The sequence below is a fragment of the Malaclemys terrapin genome, chromosome 5 (assembly GCF_027887155.1).
Source record: "Malaclemys terrapin pileata isolate rMalTer1 chromosome 5, rMalTer1.hap1, whole genome shotgun sequence".
Taxonomy (NCBI): domain Eukaryota; kingdom Metazoa; phylum Chordata; order Testudines; family Emydidae; genus Malaclemys; species Malaclemys terrapin.
Genome location: NC_071509.1, coordinates 84622085 through 84640961, shown reverse-complemented (window position 1 = coordinate 84640961; position 18877 = coordinate 84622085). Strand labels below are relative to the sequence as shown.

At 38.9% G+C, this 18877-nt stretch overlaps 1 protein-coding gene across 2 annotated transcripts in view; it reads right to left on the bottom strand.

The window, feature by feature from the left end:
- Nucleotides 1–1625: 1625 nt before the first annotated feature.
- Nucleotides 1626–18877, bottom strand: part of SH3D19 (SH3 domain containing 19) — a 137488-nt gene continuing 120236 nt past the window's right edge. For both annotated transcript variants that reach the window (XM_054031006.1, XM_054031007.1), the window contains exons 17-21: nt 18466–18653; nt 17772–17824; nt 15507–15693; nt 13956–14053; nt 1626–11087 (exon numbers count right to left, since the gene is read on the bottom strand). In XM_054031006.1, the coding sequence (XP_053886981.1) occupies nt 10980–11087; nt 13956–14053; nt 15507–15693; nt 17772–17824; nt 18466–18653 (634 nt within the window). In that variant the 3' untranslated portion in view covers nt 1626–10979. The remainder of the gene's footprint in view (nt 11088–13955; nt 14054–15506; nt 15694–17771; nt 17825–18465; nt 18654–18877) is intronic.

Genomic DNA, 18877 nt, shown 5'->3' with positions numbered 1-18877 from the left:
AAGATCTCCTTGTCAGTTTTGTCCTTTTGCATTCAGAAAACTCTATTCTACAGTGGAATTGAAAATTAACAAGTGGCCTATAGTAAGTGTTTGTTTGTTTGTTTGTTTCTTAAATGCAACTGTAAATTTGGAAATCAAGGAGCCACAGGAGAACAGTCAGAATCTATTGCTGGGGCAGCAGGGCTCTCCCTAATGTCTTTCTTCCAGATATAAATCTCACCCTGGTTATCATTATTTTAGGTAGACCTAACTAATTTATTTTACTTGGGGCTACTCATTAAATCTAGGACAGCATGCAGCTTCCCCAAGTTGTCCTTCAGGCAGAGTGATTAAAAGTTTTGAAGTTGTGTAACAAGCTTCTTAGTCACTGCTAGTTCATTTTTGGGCTCAATTCAAGGTGTAGATTATTCTCTAGAAAAGCCCTTAAGTTAGGACCCGTTGACCTCTGAAACCATCTCTCCACCTTGCCCTCTTTTGGGGTTTTGTTTACGAATGCTTCAGTTGATGGTCTCAAGAGTAACTTGCAGTGGGACCATTGGAAGAGCATTTTAGGTCCAGTGTGTTATTAAGAAACAGCCCAATGGCATAGTGCAAGAGGCACCCTGATATCTAGCAGTGAATTCCAGCTGGCCTGACCAGCTCAGTGTACCCCAATTCACTATTGTTTATAATCTGTATCTAAAAGCTATAATGTAATCAGTCCTAGAAAGCTCATAACTCATTATTAATATAATTATATAATGTAGGTGCAAGCAGCTGATGCAAAGGTATGGACATAAATTGAAATTATTCTTAATATAGTGAGACACAAGGAACTCAGTCTAAGCCCTTGAGCGCACACAAGGGCTTCCTGCCTATTGAATCAAGGTCATGGAACTTTGGGAGAAATAAGCAAGGACAGAAAGCCATTTTAGGCATCCATCACTGGACAGATGCAGGAGGGAAGAGCTTTCAGAAGCTGAGATTGGTCCTTCATCCCAAGGATGGGGTTGGAGTCTCTGGGAACTGGACTATAGCATAAGGGGCGACTAGCATCTAAGATCTTTCACTAGGGAAGACAAGGGAAGCCAGCCTTTCTTTATCCGTGAAGAGATCCTGGCCAAAGGTGTGGTCAGCCATTTTGAGTCACTTTGTTGACAACACATGGTAAGGATTTTTTTACATTGAAACGAGACAGTAGTTTGTTAAATCTTAGCCATAAGAAAGCACGTTTTGTTTTGTTGTTCTACCTTTATTTCCTTGAGCTCATTCAGTTCACTCATTTAATTCATGCTCTTTTGTTAATACAATTGTTTATTATTATTTTACTATAAACCAATCTAGTGGTGTCTTTAACTTGGAGTATTAACTCCAGTTAGTGATAAACTGGTGGGTTTTGTCTTTTTACAGAAACAACAAACCTTATTATTTCTCTGTGCTGTCCAGGAGAGGCCTCAACACTGCGGGGCACACGGTTTAGGAAAAAATTCAGGGCTGGGAGTGTGTTGGGGATTGTTAGGGAAAAAGGGAATTAAAGGGATGTATTAAAGGATCACTGCTAATGATGGAAGTTCGGATTATCCCGTATTTAGAGTCTGTCAGATATGGTCTCAGTGAAACTGAAGAAGGACAAGATTAAAGGTGAATGAATGAAAAGACAGTTTATTAGGTACAGGTAAGTAAAGAACACCCAATGGTTCGTAATCAAGGGCGTGAAGTTATGGACTAACAGTCAAGAAATCTATACTTTACAGATGAAACGCCAATCACGGAGGGAGGGTCATGTCCGACTGATTGCCTCAGCTCTGGTGCAGTGGACGACCCGGACATTCTACTGTGCCTGGTAATGTTCACAGGAGGAACACGGATCAAATCGGCTGCTGGACCAGAATCCCTCAATCTCAGGTAAGTAGGGATGAGTTGATGTGTTGCCTCTCGGAGACTGCTCACGATGACCGATGCAGATGCGGGCTGCCACCATGATGGACAGCACCCTATAGCCTATGAGAGGAGCTTACATACTCTCTTGTCTGCAGGCAGAATTGATGGATCACATGACCAATCTTTTCCTGCCTTACAGAAAAAGGGCGCCAAAAGCCCAACAAGAACAGAGACCAACATGGCTCCCAAACAACAACTTTACAGAATTCAAAATGGCGATTGTGAACAAATTTTTAAAATGATACCATAACATAATATACAGTTAGAAAACATAACAGTTTTCCCATACAGGGATCATCTTGCTGTTTGTAATAAATGCTGGTGGAAGCCAGAGGTTGTGCAGCTGAAGACAGGTTGCTGGTATCGGAGCTGTTGAACCATAGCTATCTAAGCACACAGATGCTCAGAAGTGACCTCCATGCTTCCTTACTGACTGAACATTCTAGGCTTAGAGCTGCAGTAGCAAGGCATTCTAAGGCATCCAGGATTGCAGGGCAAGTGGTCACACAACCACTGGTCTGGATTGCAACCTCGACTGGACCATCACAGTCAGCTCTGGAATTAGGTGGCATTATTACTCTTTTAGGTATAAGATGTCTTTGTTCAGTGTTTACAATAGCAGGGTTACTAAAATCGCCTGGTAGTTAGACTCATGGGTAGTAGTGCCCCCAGTTAAGGTTTTCTTTAGCCAAATTGGCTATAGCATATGTTCCCCACTTCATAAGTATTGTTTTGATTCTAGTTATGTAAAAAGAATCAAGGTACTATTCCAAGTATTATACTCATTTTGATACCCACCTCCAAAATAAATCTTTCAGACTTGGGCACTAGTACTCATGCTTCATTTGAAATCTCTGGCAGTGTAGTACTAGTACTTTATTACCACCCTTTGAGGGCTTTCTGTAGATCTGAATAAAAATGGATTTCTGAATAGGAATGGAGGAAAGTAAGCATGGAAGGAAATAACTAGCGACTGCTCAGTAGACCCATTCTGCTCTCTTCCATGTACTAGGTGCAGAAAGCCTAAGTAGTGAACATCAGAGTAAATGGGGTAGGATCTGAGGCTAAAATAAGGAAAGAACAAGTTAAGAATTACTGAGATGGGTTAGATGTCTTCAAATTGGCAGGGCCTGATTGAATACATCCTAGAATACTTAAGGAACTGACTGAAGAGATTGCTGAGCCATTAGCAATTATCTTTGAGAACTCATGGATGATGGGAGAGATGCCAGAAGACTGGAAAAGGGCGAACACCTTTCTCTCTATAAAAAGGGGAATAAAGACAACCCATGGAATTATAGACCAGTTAGCTTAACTTTGATACCTGGAAAGATAATGAAGCAAATACAATCAATTTGTAAGCACCTAGAAGATAAGTGATAAGTAACAGTTAACATGAATATGTCAAACCAACCTAATATCCTTCTTTGACAGGTAACAAGCTGTGTGGATGGGGGCAAGCAGCAGATGCCATATATCTCAACTTTAGTAAGGCTTTTGATACTGTCTCACAAGACCTTCTCATAAGCAAACTAGGGAAAAAAGCCTCAACAAACATACTATAAGGTGGGTGCACAACTGTTTGGAAAACCATACTCAGAGAATAGTTATCAATGGTTCACAATCAAGCTCATATTGAGTGGGGTCCTACTAGGCTCTGTCCTGCATCTGGTTCTATTCAATATCTTCATAAATGATTTGGATAACATTGAGGGCTGGTCTACACTGAAAATGCCACACTGGTACAGCTGCACCACTGTAGTGCTTCAGTGAAGAAACTATCTATGCCAACGGAGGGCTTCTTCCATCAGCATAGATAATCCACCTTCCCGAGTCACATTAGCTAGGTCAATGGGTGCGGTCTACTCTGGGGGTTAGATCGGTTTAACTGCATTGTTCAGTGGTATGGATTTTTTCACACCCCCGAGTGACATAATTATATTGACCTAATTTCCTAGTGTAGACCAGGCCAAAGAGTATGCTTTTAAAGTTTGCGGATGATACCAAGATGGAAGGGGTTGCAAACCCTTTGGAGAATAGGATTAGAATTCATAATGAGTTTGGCAAACCGGAGAAATGATCTGAAATAAATAGGATGAAATGCATAAGAACAAATGCAAGATACTACACTTAGGAAGGAATAATTAACTGCCAAATACAAAATGGGAAATGACTGCCTAGGAATGCATACTGCAGAAAAGGATCTGGGGTTATAATGGATCACAAACTAAATATGAGTCAACAACAATGTAATACTGTTGTAAAGAAAGTGAACATTATTCTGGGATGTATTAGCAGGAGCGGAAAGGTAACCACAAGAATTAATTCGTCCACTCTACTGAGCACTGATAAGACCTCAATTAGAGTACAGCAGGGGTAGGCAAACTGATTTTCAGTGGCACTCACACTGCCCGGGTCCTGGACACCGGTCCGGAGGGCTCTGCGTTTTAATTTAATTTTAAATGAAGCTTAACCATCTATTTGCTTTACATAACAATAGTTTAGTTATATATTATAGACTTATAGAAAGAGACCTTCTAAAAATGTTAAAATGTATTACTGGCACGCAAAACCTTAAATCAGAGTGAATAAATGAAGACTCGGCCCACCACTTCTGAAAGGTTGCCGACCCCTGGAGTACAGTGTCCAGTTCTGGGCATCAAATTTCAGGAAAGATGTCCACAAATTGGAGAAAGTCCAGAGAAGAGCAACAAAAAATAATTAAAGGTCTGGAAAACATGACCTATGAGGGAAGATTAAACAAACCCAATTTTTTTCAGTCTGGAGATGAGAAGACTAAGGGGGGACATAAGGTTGTTATGAATAGGGCGGGTGATAGTGTTCTTAACACTCTGGATAGGACAAGTAGTAATGGGCTTAAATTGCAGCAAGGGAGACTTAGGTTAGACATTAGGAAAAACTTCCTCCTAACATAAGGGTAGGGTAGTTAAGCACTGGAAAAAACTATCTAAGGAAGTTGTGGAATTTCCATCACCAAAGATTTTTTTAGAACAGGTTAGAGAAACCAGGGATGATTTAGATAATACTTAGTCCTGCCACAGTGCAAGGGATGGACTAGATGACTTATCAAGGTCCCTTCTAGTCCTACATTTCTATGATTTTTGTGACTGAGAAAACAAAGCTTACAAAGTGACATAATTGAGTTGAGTTTGCTCTGTAAATTGATTTGCAATCCTTGGTAGAAACATTCTTACTAAATACTTGGGCAACAATTATATTTAAGCTAGGGAAACCAGATTGCCATTTAGCAGGAAGAGACATCCAACTGTATTGTTTTAGTTATGATAGCAATGTTAAAATAAGCTTATTTCTTTGTGTGGCACAAAGCAGAGCCAGCCGAAATTTTTTGAGTAGGTGGGTAACCTTACAGATACCAGAACGGATAGACTTCAGACCTGTCTGTCTGAAACAGGATTAAATTGAGTTGGAACTGCAAGAGTTCAGGGTACTTGACTATTTGACAGCAGCAAGGGTATTTGCCAAATTAGATCTTAAGAATTGTTCTCAATTCGTAACAGCTGCATGGTGGAAGTTCAGAGAATTCTGATGGTACTGTTACAGAATTTCTGCAGGCTTTATACCGGATGTAGTTACTGGAATACCAAAACATTTTGAGTGCTGGCTGGTCTCTTCAAAGTAAATCTGAAGTGTTCCAAAAGTCAGGCTATTCTGGTAAAATGTCTAAAAGATACCACTACAAAGAAGTGGTTGCAAGGTAATCTAATAAGAGCCCTGAACTTGATGTTGTCTTGTCAATTATATGAAATAGAAATGATTACCTTTCTTTCCAAAATAAAAATGTTAATATGAATTTAGTGTTCATAGGGTGCTGGATTGGCAGTCCTGGGGACCAAAGTTGTCTAAACAGAACAGAAAGTGGGGGTTCAAGTTTAGTTCAATTGCCCTGACCATTTCCATCCTTGCTATGTGCGCTACTAACAAGGGTGCTAATTGTAATGGCTTTAGAGCTGCCTGTTTACTGGGAATTAGAGTGAAACTTCTCCATTCATTCTATATAGGCTTCTCAGGTGATAGTAATTTCCAGTTGTTTCTAGTGAAAGACACTGTATCCTGTTACCAATCTCCTGGACCATCTAGTTCTCCTATTATTAGCCTTTTTAACCTGTTGTATTCAAGCACGTAAGAGTGATTATTCTTACCTATTTACAACAATCCAACTACAACTGAGATTGCTGAGTCTCAAGTTGTACTGTTTTAATTATACCAGTACAGATAATGTTGTACAACCCCAATAGTATAGATGCAGTTAAACCACTATAAGAGTGCTTTAGCACTATAGCTTTATTCCTCTACGGGTAGGGAGATAAGCCATCCAGGTGTGACAGGTGCTATAGACACATGCAATATCTTTGAGAGTATTGTTTCAACTTTATAAAATTTACCTGTAGCTCTGAGCCAGGGATTGTATGCTAGCTCCATGGGTTGCTAACTCCCTCCAGGAACTAAAATCAGTGTGTGATGGGGGTAATTATTACAGACCCTGGGACAGGTAAGCAAGTCTGGAGAACTACTGAATGCTGGGTGAACTGCATATACTGGTTCTGGCTGAGTCCCAGAAAATAGAGAGAGGCTTTTGATATAAGGTCTCAGCTGAAATTGACTGAGAAGTACTTGATCTAAAAACTGACACAAACTGTTAACCAAGAGGGCAAACTCAGCTGAAAAGTTTGAAGGACTTCGGAACCTATCAGCGTTCCCCTGTGGAACCTGGGTGACATTTGGTAAGCTTAGCATTCATTTAGACAATTTATTATTTTGTTTTTCGGACTAAGGCATTAGAGAACTTATACATGTAAAGGCTGGCAGGCCCTTGAACTGCAGCTTAAATCCCTGGGTTGGATGGAGAGAGTCGTGTAAGGCTAAGGTTTTGTCATGGATATTTTTTAGTAAAAGTCATGGGCAATAAAGAAAAATTCACAGAAGCCTGTGACCTGTCCCTGACTTTTATTAAAAATATCTGTGATAAAATGGGAAGGGGTGGGGTGGCTCAGAGCTCCAGGGTCCCCCTGTGCCCTCCCCAGTGGCAGAAGCTGCGGGGGGGCGGGGGGGGGGGAGGGGTTCTCCTGCCCTGCTGTGGTGGGGATACCTCACAGTTCCCTGCTGCTGCGGGAGGTGGTGCGACCCTGTAGGTCCCAGCCGCCAGGTCTGAAGTCACAGAGGTCTTTAGAAGTAATGGATTCTGTGACTTCTGACACAAAATTGTAGCTTTAGTCATGTGACACTTCTAATAGAGAGGTGATTGCTAGAGGCCTGGTCTATTGAACAGACTATGGAAGGACAAAGGTGCAATTATTTCCAAAATGGTGACTACTGGTGTAAGGCACATTTATACAGTGTACTATTTTTATTTATTTTTTTAAATCCCTAATGGAAATATTGATATAAGATCTGTGTATTTAAAGATATCAGTCCTTTCATTAAATCAGAATTAGTGAGCGTTAAAGGTAAATACAGACTCAAATGTGACTCAGACATACATATAAAAATTTATTCGTTAAATACAAATTTAATTTATACTGTTACCATAATTCTGGAGACAAATTTGGACTTGCAGAATGTAAAAGTTTTTATTTTGTACTATATATAAAAATCATGGAAAAATGTGTTCTGTTACAAAGATGCTACTTTCACTGTGGATGATTTAACAAAACACTAACAGCCTTAAGCTTAGGAAAACCACTCTATATCATATTAATGAATCATAGGTCCCTGGTTGAATTTCAAGATAGCATAATCTTTCATATTAATTGTAAATGTAATTTAGGATTTTCACAGGAATTTTCCCTTTTCATTTTCCCTTTCTGCTGAATTACATCCTTGTAATCAATAGAGATTTTAGGTTTTTTCTGTGTAGACAATATATGTGACCATAAAGGTTTAACAGTAAAGCAGATATTTTTTGCAGATTAATTTGATCAAGGGACTGAAATTTAAAGCGATGATTTTCTGAACTGGCAAAGCTACAATAATATAAAAAGCCCTTAGATGGCACTATTGTTCTGAATTTGCAGCTTCCAGCCATTTTATCCTTTTATGACTTAAACATTAAGTATAATACATAAGTGGTATTATGTTTGCTATATTTCCTGATTTAGTATTCAGAGTTACAAAATAAAATACAAGGATTATTCAATTAAACAGATGTTTATTTAAAAAGTTTGAAATGTAATGGATGTTACGCGTTAAATTAAAGTGGTAAAAATTATTAATAGGCCAATATAGCCAAAACTTCACACACCCTTTTTCTTTTGGAAAAATTTATAAATTCAGCACTGTTGATTCAAAAATATTTGTATCAAAGCTTTAGAGAACTGACATAATGAAAGGGTCTACACAGCAAGGTAATGTGAGCTGTGGGGGTGTGTGAGATATGCCCATGTTAATGTGCTTTAGAAATCAGTGTCTCCATGTATACCCTGCTGGTGCACGGTAAAGGTTCACTAGTATGGTTTAATGTAGCACCGTTTGAAACAGCACTGCATTAAAGAGCACCAGTAATGTCTACACAGACCAATTAATGCACAGCACATTAGGGATGTGATTTCTGAAGTGCACTGTGGAGCCCATTACCCCCCCATGTAGACAAGCCCAAAGTCAAAAGTAAGTAAACATTGCACACTAATACCTTATCTGTCTCCTCAATGATTTAGGTATCTCATTTGGAGGAAGCAAGCTGAGTAAGTGTCTTTTTTTATGAAGTTCTTAAATTTTTACTAGTTCTACTATTCAAAATATTTACAGGCGGTTGACCAATCGCATTGGCACAGAGCCATGGTGAAAGGAGTCCATTTTGCTTAAACCTTTGACATGGTACCCATATGGTAAAGCAACACTAGTTTTTTTTTCTTCAAGTGAAAGGAGAGAAGACATTTCCAAAAGAGAGTACATATAGGTTTATCATTCTTAAGTGGAGTTAGAATTTACTTTTTGGGCACATAAAATAAAAATAACTTCCTTTTTGTCCATGAACTAAAAATTAAAAAGGCAAGTTTTGAGTGCTAACGTCTATTGTATTTTACTAGGGTTTTTATATAGTCCATTGCTATAGTATCTGAACATCCTTTCTATAAGCCCAGGGGAAATCATCATCATAAGATGAGAGATAGCAGTAGAGAGGCCTGTGTTAGACTTCAAAATTAAATCAAGATATTAAAGATGGAACTTGATAAAAAGGTCTCCAAACTTTAAATGATCAATGCTGAACCAACACCTTGATGCTCTGACTTTTACCCTATGCTATGCTTTTCTGATGGAAAGAGATTCTGAAAAGCCTAGCTTTCCTTATTTGCCACCTGCACATATTAATCCTCAGATATAATATACACGCAGTTTGTTCAGTTGCCTTGTTCTTCAGAGATTACAAAAGAGGCCAGTTGCACATGTACAGAATAAACTGCAGCATAATGAAGATTAAATGTTTTGATTTTGTTTTTTTACAGTACACATCGGCCCAGAATGGGAGGTGGGTTAACAATTAACTTGTTTAATATGGAGCTATTGTCAAACATTCTGGAAAGTGTTGGTTTTTAGAATGCACTGTTCTTATCTGGAAATATGTCTAATATCAGACTTATTTAGTCTCTGTAATTTAACTTATATAATTTTGCATTGTTTTTGTTAAAAAAATATAAATCTTTGTGCCTGTTAGCAGCAGCCACCAAGAGAAATTAACCTTTCTGCCTTGACAGATAATTTACAATGCTACATCTTATATGTTATTTAGCTGATTTATAGAAAATAACTTTTAGTGGATACCTCAATTAGTTGTTCTTACTCATAGACATAAGGCTGTGAAATATTCCTATTAAAATGAACTATTTCAGTGAAAAAAACAAAACAAAACACAAGAATGGCAGCCGGCGTGAAACGTGCTGGGGGTTTATAGAACGGCTAGGTAAACGTCTCTTGCTAATTTCAAACACTGTCAGGTTTGAATGTTAAACTGAAATGGAAATGGAAGTGGGTTTGTTTCTGTGTAAGAGAAACGAAGATTGACAAACCCAGAGACTGGATCAGAGAGGGAAAGAGAGAATTTCTAATAGGAAAACACTCTCCCTGGGGCACTAGCTTGAACCAACCAAAAGGTGAGGGTTTTTTTGTTTTTAAATGTTGGTGACTTCTCATCTATTCCTTAGCACACAGAGCAGGTTTCCCTTTAACTAGAAAAATGTGTTGGGGGGCAGACAGGTGTAATCACTCTTCAGTAAAAAAGATTGATGAGTTCATTCCAGTTTTATGAACTCTACAAGTACAAAAACCTTGAACTTCACATGTTCACTCAGCCCTACATTCAAAGATGGAGAAACTATTAAGTGAGTGAAGTTTTCTTAGCCTTTTGATCCTCCTGCTTGTTAGACTTTGGTATCCCATATATGAAATGACAAACTCTACAAGGTGTCGATCATACGTTAGGGCTTGATTTTTCCGCAAGATAATAAATGGTACCTTTATCCTCTCAATCCTAAAACAACTGCTTTTTATTGCTAATGAGGATATTAACTCAAGCAGTAGTGAAATCTGAAAATCAAAAATGTGGTATACATATTTAACATACAATACTTAAATCTGCAAAATAAATGCATTTCTAAAAAGCCTATTAAACAATCTTAATTTATGCAAATTGTATGCAGGATAAATGAAATACCAGATCAGGTCAACTACTAGAATGCAGTTCACTTAATTTGTAAGATATTGTACTACATTTAATTTCCCTAGCTGGAAACTATTAAAAATCCTGTGGAAATTCTGTTTGCTAGCTCATGTGGAACATTCACAAAGTATGACTAAGTTTTGTTGTCACGGCAAATGTTGGTGTTTCAGGAATTAATATGTTATATATGATGTGGTTCTCTTTCTGGACAATATAGTGCAAATCATATTTGATAGTCAAAGTAATAACTCAAGTGACAACAAAGATGGTAGTTCTTTGTTTGCTGAAGTATAATGTGCCTTTGTGCTAGATAAGCATTTGCTTCCATATGCCTAGTGAGCAGAACTGGGCTCCATCCCTATGATATCTATAGAACTTGAACAAAATTCTTGGGAAATATTCCAGATTTGCCTTGTACTTCTCCACTCATCCAGTCTTCATCTACAGGTTCCAACTCTGTTATCATATCACCTGCCTGTAAGAAAATGAGCAATGATGAATCTTTTCTACTCAAATATAGCTTGATATGGGATTAGAGGGAGAAGCAGTAACAAAAATTCACCTCCATAAAACTTTGATTTATATAGAGAAAAATAAAAATACAATATTGGCAGCTCTTGCTAACTTTACATTTATACGAAGTAAAATATCTTCACAGACGAGTCCTATCTCGAAATATCCCATAGTTAGGGTTCTGTTCTGAGAAATGGGAGATGCAGGTTCAAATTCATGCTCCAAATCAGGCAGGCCTCTGAGCAGGTCTATCACATTGGGCCCCTTAGGCAAGATAAGTGGGGCAATGCCTAATTGGCAGATCCCACCAGGGCTTAGGCATGAGCTAGGTGCCTGGACTGAAGCAACTGTGTACCTGGCTAGCAGTGGATTTTTAGGCATCTAATGAACTTTATCACTGGAAACTTAAGTGCCTGGAAACAAGGTTATAGCAGCTGAGCAGGGATTTTGAAAATCTAATTTTTTTGATGCAGGTACCTAAAGTTACAGTTAAGTCCCTACATTTCTTTTTGGATCTAGCCCCTTGAGTTTTGGTGTATATATATATATAACAGAGTATATGCTGATGAGCCACTTAAACTTCTTTGATGTCATGGAACAGGGAAGTATATTCTCCCTTAACTGTTTTTTTTTTTTCCTAGTAAGTACAATTCCTTTTCAGCTCTTTGCTACAAGTTAAGTGTCTGACCTCCATTGTTCTTGTTATCCATCCCTGACACTCACTCCTTTTCTTCATATTACGGTTCCCAAAAGTGGGGCACAATGGTCTGAGGAGTTTAACAGGTTGTCTGAAGTGGACTAAAATTAGTACTATCTGTCTGATCTACTATTCCTTGCTCCTATTTTCATCATGCTTTGCCCCACGCTTAATCTAAAATTCTCTCTCATAGTCCTGTCCTTTCTTCCAGTGTATTGGTTCTGCTTTTATTCTAGAATACTCTGCTCCTGTAGTCTCCCAAGAACATAAAACTTAAGTGCTCAATATAGGATCTGCTTTAGTCACAGTAAAAGGTAATATTTTTGAGATTACTATTTATCTGATCTTGCTTTGAATGTCTTATGCAGGTCTTGCCAATTTAAGTTTCAAGTTCCCTCAGTATCTAGGTCATTGGTTCTGATATACTATAGACCCACTCCTTCTTGCTAACATCTTTTACCTCTTCAAATAGTCTGTCTGAATACCCAGCAAGCAGTATGTCATTTGATTTTCTATGTCACAACTGCATGCTGTGCTGTGAAAACGTCTCAGGAAACCCAAACACACTGTACTGAATGTATTTTAAAGAGCCCACCATCATAGGGTGTAGGTGCTGCAACTACTACTGTTACAAAAAGAAGAACAGGAGTACTTGTGGCACCTTAGAGACTAACAAATTTATTAGAGCATAAGCTTTCGTGGACTACAGCCCACTTCTTCGGATGCATATAGAATGGAACCTATAGAAGTGGGCTGTAGTCCACGAAAGCTTATGCTCTAATAAATTTGTTAGTCTCTAAGGTGCCACAAGTACTCCTGTTCTTCTTTTTGCGGATACAGACTAACACGGCTGCTACTCTGAAACCTACTACTGTTACGTTCCTATATTTCATCCCGTCTTCTGTTTCCTAGGCACAGTGGGATAAATTCTATCATGCCTTATTTGATCAGAAAACTTCATTTTATCTTTTTTCTAAGAAGTGTGACAAGGTGACAGGATCAATTTGTCAAACTAAAACTACGATCTGACTTTATTCAAGATATTTCATTCCTTTCCGAACAGCTGTACCCTGACTGAAGTCACAGTAAAGTTATAGAAAAGACAAAAACATCCACATTAACAGAGGTACAGACAAACACTTGGGACTTCGATAGTTGCTACTATTTATATTTATCACACTCATCAAAAAGTTAACGTTTTGGAAAGATCCCCAGTAAACAGACAAAGATCCAGGAGCAAATCCTAGTTTGACTAAGTGATACACCCTCATGATGTACCCTGCTAGGACGTACTGTAAAATAGCCCTTTTGTAGCATGCAGATTTTCAACTTTTCCCTTTGGGAACAGACACATTGTGGTCAGTCCACGTATTGCAAGTGTCCTGAAACAACTGATTCATTTTCAGTAAATAACCACTTGGCTGCTGAGTCTCAGGTTCATCTAATATTCTAGTGATCTTCCTGGAATGTTGATGAAGAGTACCTGGATGTGGGCTTTCCTAGTACTAGCACAGTTATATATTTGCACTGTTAGCAGAGGTGGATATGCTAGCTCTAAGCACTACAGAGGCTGAGTAGATGTTTGATATGAGGCATTTATAAACTGCTACTTTATTGACCTCGTAACTTTCAAATCTGAATGTGGTAACTCTTGCTGGGCAGCCTGGGGTCAACATAACCAGCCAAAGGAGGATCAGCCACTGCAAAGCGAGTCTTCCTGGAGTGCAGATTCATTGTAATTGCTCCTATGCCAACCTCCCTACTGCTACCGTAGAAGCATTTCTGGCATGGATGGGGCTTCCCTATCCTTCATGGATTCACAGAGCTGTTGTTTCAACCCCTTGGGGCTGGTTGATAACCTACTCTAATTTATGCCACGGAACTGGACTGACACAGGGCAGCAGATTTCAAAGGTGGGCATTATGCCATCTTTGTGCCCCTTTCACTCCCCCACTCTGTCCAAGGATTTGGCCTTATTTCCAGAGCAGTAAAAGTTTTCCTTTTCTAGCTGTGTTTCTAAGGTAGATGAGGTCCAGCTAAGTTGGTCTGCTCCATACAATCTGCCTTCTCAATAGAGTGCTGCCCCATCTCTTTCGAGGTCTGTGAGCTAGCAGCAATGACTAAGATATTTACCTTGAAGGAGAGCTCATCCTCATTCTCTCCCTGGAAGTCATACAAAGCCTTGGCTTTTCCTTTCCTGCATCCTGGAGACTGTGCTGTCTTTACTCCAGCTGTAGAATATCGACAACACACAAGTGATTACAAAATATTTGCTTAAAATATAAAAACAATTTTTAAAGAGAATTCCCCAACAAGACGAGGTTTTCAGTGCTTGGACTCTCTCTCCCTACATTCACAGAGTGCATTATTAGTTCATAGTGTGGAACACAACTGCAATAAATCCTACATGTTGCATGGGTCACAATAATATAATAAAATAATCATACTGAGAAATGAACTTCTACCACTATAAAAACTCAACATCTTTCACTTGAAATCTGCTGTTGATATTCCTTACAGACAGATTATTTCCTCTGCAGTAGAAATGAGTTCATTTCATAGGAAGGGGATTTCAGAGATTGAGTCAAGAGCTTATCCCACTGCTTACCTACCCAACCCTTCTCATTAACTGAAGTGTTACAGGGAGGAGCTGGTCTTTTCTCTTCCTAACTGGAAAATGTAATGCAGGGATATTCAATAGGAGGACTGCAGGCCAAATCTGGACTTCCAGATGCTTTTGAATGGACCCTGAAATCTTTTTATTATGATTATTATTTTTTATTTTTTCTGGAGCCTGGACTTTGACAAAAAAATAATTGACCACCCTCATGTAATGTATATAGTAATGGATCAGTAGGTAACAGTATCAAACTCTGAAACTGACTATATAAAGCCACCTTACTTTCTGTATATTCTGAATCACAGGTATTTAATTGAGTGGGAAAAAAACTAAAATTGTACTGCTTTTGACTACTGTTAGCCATAGAGAACTAATTCCATTCTTAGAGAGTGAACTAGACTGGTTTCATGCTCATGTTTCTTCAATTAAACAGAATAGAGTAAGTTAGTTTTTTTGGACAGGGCCATCAATGCAACTCCACTGTCCACAAATTATGGGCCGAATCTTCAGTGGAGCTACACTGATTCATACCAGCTGCCAACTTGGCTCAGTGCCTTCAGTTACACCTGTGAAACCCCACTGAAGGCTATAGCATTGGACAGCTGTAACTGCAGATTTAATTTGAAGACAATGGTTTTACCTCGGTGATAAAGCCCAGGCCAAAACTAACCTGGCTTTCCTGTCGGATGTTAGTATTACTTTAGAGTACAGGGCACATTAAACATTCCAAGCAGTAATTAAACCTGGATATTGTTTACTGATACAAAGATCAGCTTCAAATGCAAACTTAAATTAGAGCAAAGTTCTCATCTCTAATGGTATCTTTTCAGCTGTAGTAATTGGCTCTGTGCCATTATTTGGGAAATGTTGGTTCAAGGTCTAGTCTGATTTCTAGACAATGGCATGTCACTGTAGTATTGCTTAGTGTTACAGATATACCTAGCTAATTACATCACTAGGAACTAGAGCACCAATCGTCATTATGAGCACTTCAAATAAGTGTGTTTGTTACCAGGGATTTGGGTTAAGAAATGAGAATTTATCTTCCACTAGAAATACTGTACCGGAGCAGGTCTGAACAAAAACTGCTGGGAAAATGCCTTCGCTATCATTCAGTCTCCCTCTGCACCACTCTGAGTCCACATGCTCCAATATCTGGATGTAGTCTCCCTTTTTAAAGGATAAGTCTTCATTGGTTTCTGCTGTAAAATCATGAAGCGCTTCACACCACTCTCCAGACTGTCTATCAGTCTGTCAAAGTAAACAAACACAAGACCTGTTTGCAGGAAATGTCAAGTATATTTTAAAACAGAGACTTGGGTGGAGCCATAGATTTAGACAGGGAGGGTAACCCACATGAATACAATCTATTTTTTTTTCATAATATTATATTTGCTTAATTGGTTTAACACACATTAGAGCAGGGGTAGGCAACCTATGGCATGCGTGCCAAAGGCAGCACGTGAGCTGATTTTCAGTGGCACTTGCACCGCCCGGGTCCTGGCCACCCATCCGGGGGGGGCTCTGCATTTTAATTTTATTTTAAACATTTTAAAAACCTTATTTACTTTACATACAACAATAGCTTATTTATATATTATAGACTTATAGAAAGAGACCTTCTAAAAATGTTAAAATGTATTACTGGCACGCGAAACCTTAAATTAGAGTGAATAAATAATGAAGACTAGGCACACCACTTCTGAAAGGTTGTCAACCCCTGCATTAGAGTATTGAAGTTAAGGGGTGGGGTGGGGGGGGGGGGGGGGAAGAGAGGGAGAGTTTTATAACAATCCTGACTTGCAAAGTGTACAGAGGAGATCGTGAATCCACAGTTTACGATGGTTGTAGAGGTGCACAATCCTTTTCTTAGCACTGTGCTTTGAAAGGAAGAGAGTCAAGCAAATTTTGAATATGATCTTTTGTGTGCACATGTTTTACTTTAAGAGATGTCTAAAAGGGAGAAATTACAAGAGGCCTGAAAAGGAGATTTTGAAAATGTTGTTGTTTTGTCCCCCTGGTCACTTATTAACAACACAGGAAAGTGTCACACTGCCACAGAAGCTGGTTTTCAAGGAGGCTCTGCTGAATGAACAGGAACACAGGAAAGTGAAGGGGTAATTCGTACCAAAGCCACACAATCAACTGGTTCAACTGAATTTAAACGTCATGATCTCCCTGACCCCTACTCTTTTGTTTTAACCCAGGGCTATGAAATGCATGGCTTGTATAATGTATTGATAGGACCTGCCTGGCATATTCAGATTGTCCATAATCTAAGTTTTCATAAATTAAATAAATTCTCTGTAGCTATGAGGGCTAGAACCTTGCAAATGGGAACAGTATGTAAGTGATTCAGTGCAAATTGCTCTATCCCTTATTAATCTGACTGAAGTGTCATCTTCAAAGCCCAATGACAAAAATTTCCTCCCACCATTAGCTATGTAATCACTGATCATTTTTTTCATCTAGAGGATAAATGGGAGTAGAGTCCACTGGGTTGGGAAATAGGAGTTGCTATAGGGAAGGAAATGTGGAAGAAAGAACAGAGAAGATTCACAAAGGGAGGGAAAGAAGATAAACAAAGGGCGAGAATAGTGGCTGACTTTCTTATTCAATGATGAATGTTACAGGAAGGCACTGAACCAGTAAGAGCTAACTTTAGATATTACATACAGCCCATATATCCCATCGCTGTCCAAACTACTGCTGAAAGCAGCAGGTATTCCACTGTGAGTTGTGGGGGCATAGAGTGCTGAATGTATAACCAGGGCCACAGACCTTAATTAAGCAAAGAATTAATCCCTTCCCACAAATGAATTACCCCTGTGTAAACCATTATACCATATGTGCTCTATACAGTTGTAGCTTAGAATAACATTTCAATGATCATCCAATTTAAGAAACTTTCACGTGGGTTACTCCTGTCTCATACTGTCTGCCTCCCCTTTTAACATATTTAGTGGCGGGATAACAGAAACAAAAGACACTATCTAATGCCCATTACAAATTAAAAGCAGACTAAACTAAACTACAGTAGCTCAACAAATCACAAGAGACTGAACAATAGAAATTGCCTAAACAAAGGAAATAAGAGTAAGAACTATGTCTGATGACTTCCTGCTAACTGAATCATTTCATCAATTGCAATTGAGGTTTCTATGAGTAATTATTTACACAATGCACTGAGAATAAGATGCTTAATAATGCCTATTAATTTCGATGAAGGTTGTGTAGCTGATCCTCCCTATGCATCACTATGAAAATGTATCTTATGCAATTTACCTCATGTTAATTTGGCTTCAGTGTATTGAATTCCAATAGCCTACCTGAGAAAGACAAGCAGAACTCTCCCTCTTGTTCTTCAGTGGTGCTCCTACACCTACATAATAAAGTATAAACGGTTCAAATAGTTGCTCTTGCTCTTCAGAATTTCAAATGATGTGAGTTCAACATGTTGGAGAGGAAGTGAAAATCAAGAACAGCATTTTGCGATACCATATTACAGTAAAAACTTTTTTATCCAGCATGTTGGGGGTATGCGAGGTGCTGGTAAGTGAAAAATTCTAGTTAACTAAGAGGGAGAGAGTTTGGCCCGTGCCCCCTCCTGCACTCCAAACCCCTCGTGACCATTCCTCCGCCTAGGAGCAGCGGGGACATGTCGCTGCTTCCGTGCAGCCATGCGGATCCAGGTAGGGAGCCTGCCAGTCCTGTGCCAGCCGGACTGCCAGTTTATAGAGCGTTTCAGCTAGTAAAGTGCTGGATAACACAGCTTTTACTGTATTCAAGAACTGGCTTCTCTTCAAAAGGCTAATTTTCCTTTCAATTTTCACTTGTTTGTCCTCTTTCATTTTTGTCTCGTCTTCACTAATCCCTTTCCTCATTTTTAGTAGTCCTTCTAAATAAAGTGCATTTTTCTTTTCAACTCCTCATACATTATGTCATACTACTTACATGCAATACTAAATGGTATACACTGACTCTATTCCAGTTACACACTTAGAGAATGCTGATATATTGTACCTAATCCAGGCAGATCTTCAATAATTTCCACAAAGTTCAAGGGGAAAATTCCAGATGTGCCTTTCAGCTCTCCACTGGCCCATTCTTCATTTACATATTCCTTAAGAAGAATAATTTCACCTTCTGAAAAACTTAGCTCATCTTTCTGATCTCCGATATATTCAAACCGAGCTACGCATCTCGGACCCCTGCATAAACAAAAGAATAAGTTGGCTTTACATATTAATTTTAATATTTTTGTCATTTCACTTCTTGTGGGCATTACACAGCCAGAACAAATTGCATAGGATACCCACAATAGTGATCATGAAGCAAAATCCACCATATTTATATCTTTCTGGCCAAGATGGTTAAAAATGGGGGCCTAAAGGTTGTACTGAGACAGCACAAAGCAGGCAGAAAGCTGCCCTAA